Below are 4,084 nucleotides of genomic sequence, written 5' to 3' on the forward strand. Positions count from 1 at the left end.
CCAATTGATTGAATCCTATACAAATCTATAAAGTAAGATATGTACTCAAACTTGTAGTTATTATTGTCCAATAGTTGTGAGAAATAAGCGTTCATCACAAATAGCTTAACATATTAGCAGTGAAAACATTATAGTCGAGTATGCTAAAAGGTCTGACTGCTGATGTAGTGTAAAATGAGCATCAGAAAAATGAAGTTTCACAAAGCACCTTCTTGCAGGTATCTTGTGAGCACTTGATTTTAAAGAATGAGATTACCTTGTGGTCGAGTAAACAGTATCATCATTGCCGCATACGTATCTTGAATAAGTTGTGTATTTGTGATTAATTGCTATGAGTGAGTGTGCTTTGCTTTGTGCTATTAGGATGTAAATCACACTATAAAGAAAGTTGTGGCATCCTTCCAAGAGCAAAGGCATTGTAATTCCACATGTTCAAATTTTGTTTTTACACATTCAACTTCCATGTTCATGTATGTATATAAATAAGAAAATTCCTAGCATCCTATCGAAGAAATAGATGGGCACAGCAACGCGCGCCATCATGGTCTAGTTGATAGTATAGTGGCAACGAGGAGCTTTTCCAGCAGGGGTGTGGCGTGGTGGAGCGGTGGCGGCGGCAAAAGAGAAAGAAGGAAGAAGAGAAAATGGAGGCGATGAAGTCGCAGGGTCCAGGAAGGGTTTTGGTGAGCCTGGGGTGTCGGATTCTTATGTTTCACATGTCCGAACTCACATAAAGCTCCCACATTTTTGTCTCCGTTTTACGAAAGAAATCACATCCGGACCGTCTCAAAAACCGATATAGGCCTGCGTTGAATGACGCCCACGGTCCGGACAGCACGGTTCTGACGGATGCGGGCGGTTTATGGGTCCACCGAGAATCAAACACAGAGCTCGGACTTTTTTTTACGAGGATAACACAGAGCTCGAACTATACACACAGAGGCACTGTACTGTGTAGAAACTGTGTACAGCGGCGCCCACGGTGTGGATGTTGGCCCACAGCAAGCCAGGCCCTCTCAATGCCGGCCTAGATATTGCGGCCCGGAAAGAGCGAAATGGAAATGCCGGCCCAGCTTGTGAACTGGACACGGACCTCCCGTCCCATGCGAGCTTCTCCGTCGGTCTCCCGGGCGAGACCCGCGCCGGCTCCCAGCCACGCCGCCGCGTCCGGAGAGAGTCGGGGATGTTCGGGTTGCAGGCGAGAGGCGCGGCGGCTTCGTGGGTGGTGGGGCGGACGGGCATGGACGCGCTCCTCTACGACGACGCCGCCGCCATCCCGGCGCTCCTCGACTCACCTCCTCGTCGTCATAGCGCACGGCGTTGACGTCGCCCTAATCTCCCCGCAGGTTCTGCTCGGTCAAATGCCCCCCTCCTCTCGCCCCCATGTGCCGCGGGTCCTGACTGGATTTCTACTAGTGGCTGCGTCCTGCGCGCAGGTTGCCAAAGAACGTGGCGGCGCAGTCGTCTGCCTCCACTCCCTGCGCCGTCGCTGGAGGTGAAGAAGCTAGTCTACCTCTACCTGAGTCGCCAGATTGCTAACAAGAGAAGCAAAAGGGGGCCTGGAAGCTTGACTCGCTCGCTCGCCGCTCCACCGCCCGTCACCAGTTCGACGAAATGCCGCCTACCCTCCTCCTTTGGTGTCTCTGTACACGCCGGTTTAAGAGTATCATAATTGGCGGTGACAGGTCGTTGTTCTTATCTGAATTTTGACCCTTCAACCTTTCAACAATATAACTGCCCCCAATTGTAGTGGCAGATAACAATTGATAAACACGTTTACCTTAATAATTGCCCCCAATAGGCAGCCATAAGAGTCATCCCCAGTTGAGCATATGAAAAGAAGAATTGAACTTCCACTGTGCAATCAAAGTCATGATGTTAATTTGACTGAGTCTTTCATTCAACCTTCCTGTTAGCAGCCCCTATCGGTCCACCCAATAAGCAGCCCGGACCGCATATAAAAGGTAGAACTGAAGGGTATCATCACCATCTCCTTACTAACCTTGTTTTCTCAGGTTCAAGGTCTTTGGAGGTTGGGCCTGCTGCACGGAAAGCCATGGCCTCCAAACAGACGGCTCCGATTATGAATCAAGGACAAGGGGAAACTAGCTATGCTCACAACTCTAGTATTCAGGTATTTTCTCCTCTACTGATTAATTTGGTAGTGTTGTTTCTACGATCTCCTGAAACTTGGCTTCCGAAGGTTGTCTCGCCAAGAATTTGAACATAATCATGTACTATCTTATATATTCACTACAGCACGCTTGATATTCCAAGGCAGTCTAAATCGCCCCCAAAAGACACAAAAAATGCTTTCTAATTCATTCATGCGGCGTTTTCTTAAAACACACTGTCCGTGTTTTACACAGAAAATTAACCTAAGCCCTAAGCCCATTAGCCAGAACTAGTTGTGATTTCTGAATTAGTAACCACGTTTCCTCCTTTTAAGTACGTTGAACTCTTGTTGGCTAAGCAGTATGGGACTAATAGAAAGAACGTTGCTAGACTCGAACACAGTAACGGCCAAAACATTGTAGCACACTAACAACCACGTGAGTATATTAGTAGCTAATACAGATATACATGGGCACGTCCCACGATCTGTATAGCGTCCTATCCGCATAACACGAAGGCAAGAACAGCCTGGTTGTGCATTCAGCCTCTGCCCCCAACGTTGGGATTAAACGGCGACATCTAGTAGGCCGGAAGCAAGAGTCTCACGCAAGCTGACTGAAAAGTCGCGTCGCAGGCTCGGCCGCCTGTCCATTGCACCAGCTGCAAATATGGCCAGCTCGCAGACTGACCATCCTGCCGCACCATCCAACCCTCTGAGCGCAGCGCCACGTTTGGAGGTGATTTCTGAGAAACGCCACAATCGATTAAGAGGCGTTTGTGAGAATCGCCTCAATATCTCTTCCAATTTCAGGCTTTTTTGAAAAACGCTTCCAAAGATGCATACAATCTGAGGCGATTTTGTAGAAGGCCTTAAGATAGAGATGATTTAAGGCGACTCCCTCGAAACTCCTCCTTAAACACGGTTTTGAGGCGTTTAGAAAAACACCCTGGCCAAAACGCCTTCTTTCAACAACCATGTTGTAGTGACTACTGGCATTTAAACTAACCGGATTATGCAATATAAGAACAAGAATTGAAATAGATTTGGATTTTCTGAATAAGTACATGTCAACTACAGAACGCTGAGCAGAACAAGATGAAATCCTTGATTGAAGCGGTCGTCGTTGAATTATGCAGCAACACCGGCACCTTGCAGCCTGGGAAGATGGTAATCGTGGACTTGGGCTGCTCCACTGGTCCAAACGCGCTTGCACTGGTATCGATTGCTGTCGAGGCGATCCACGCTCACTGTCTTCAGTTCCAGCAACCATCACCAGAAGTGTCTGTGCTCCTCAACGATCTTCCTGAGAACGACTTCAACACGGTGGTGAAGAGCCTAGTCACGCTACGTCAAAGCAACGATCCTGTTGTTGTGACCGGTATCACGCCAGGGTCGTTTTATGAGCGGCTCTTCACTAGTGAATCTGTGCATCTTGTTTGCTCGTCCAATAGCTTGCATTGGCTCTCAAAGGTGCGAGTCTGATGCTACTTTGCTGGATCGATCCTGTTAAATTACTCGCTGACTCTGTAAGCAAAACCTTATCTTGGCAGGCTCCAGAAGATCTTAAAACGAATCTCATCCCAGCATATGACATTGATGAGCATTCTAGGCATGAAAGGCTTCCTATAGTGCTTGAGGCTTATGCAAAACAAAGATTTCACACTTTTTCTGAAGCTGAGAGCCAAAGAGTTGGTCTCAGGAGGCCGAATGATTATTTCGCTGCTAGGGAGGCGTTCTGATATAATCGCCACCAAATTCCCTTTCCTTCCAGAAATTGTAGCTCAGATTCTATGTGTCATGGTCTCAGAGGTACATTTCAATACTTTCTTTTCTAGCATGCATCTTTAGCGATCGAAGGTGTGAGTATTATATTCGACCTCATGATCTTATGGTTGTATTAACAGGGTGTAACGCCCCACATATACTTTCCATAATTGTATCCAACTCTTGCCGTTTCCGGCGCTAAGT

General features: G+C 47.5%; 1 protein-coding gene across 3 annotated transcripts; it reads left to right on the forward strand.

Annotated features, from left to right (window-relative positions):
* Positions 1-1,135: 1,135 nt before the first annotated feature.
* Positions 1,136-4,084, forward strand: LOC125529332 (probable methyltransferase TCM_000168). 3 transcript variants are annotated; one of them, XM_048693746.1, is made up of 5 exons: positions 1,136-1,346; positions 1,417-1,685; positions 2,016-2,134; positions 3,194-3,586; positions 3,667-4,084. In XM_048693746.1, exons 3-5 carry the CDS (start codon positions 2,057-2,059, stop codon positions 3,853-3,855), a joined length of 660 nt encoding a protein of 219 aa, XP_048549703.1. In that variant the 5' UTR covers positions 1,136-1,346; positions 1,417-1,685; positions 2,016-2,056; the 3' UTR covers positions 3,856-4,084. The 3 variants fall into 3 exon arrangements, with proteins under 3 accessions (XP_048549703.1, XP_048549706.1, XP_048549704.1); XM_048693749.1 differs by having other exon boundaries at positions 3,253-3,586; XM_048693747.1 differs by having other exon boundaries at positions 1,437-2,134.

The sequence above is a fragment of the Triticum urartu genome, unplaced genomic scaffold, assembly GCF_003073215.2.
Source record: "Triticum urartu cultivar G1812 unplaced genomic scaffold, Tu2.1 TuUngrouped_contig_5525, whole genome shotgun sequence".
Taxonomy (NCBI): Eukaryota; Viridiplantae; Streptophyta; class Magnoliopsida; order Poales; family Poaceae; genus Triticum; species Triticum urartu.

Bases quoted from the DNA above. Each gene is read 5' to 3' on its own strand.
- LOC125529332 (XM_048693746.1), top strand. From the start codon at position 2,057: ATGGCCTCCAAACAGACGGCTCCGATTATGAATCAAGGACAAGGGGAA. The intron at 2,135-3,193 runs GTATTTTCTCCT...TGTCAACTACAG, and splicing joins CTCACAACTCTAGTATTCAG to AACGCTGAGCAGAACAAGAT. The intron at 3,587-3,666 runs GTGCGAGTCTGA...TTATCTTGGCAG, and splicing joins GCTTGCATTGGCTCTCAAAG to GCTCCAGAAGATCTTAAAAC.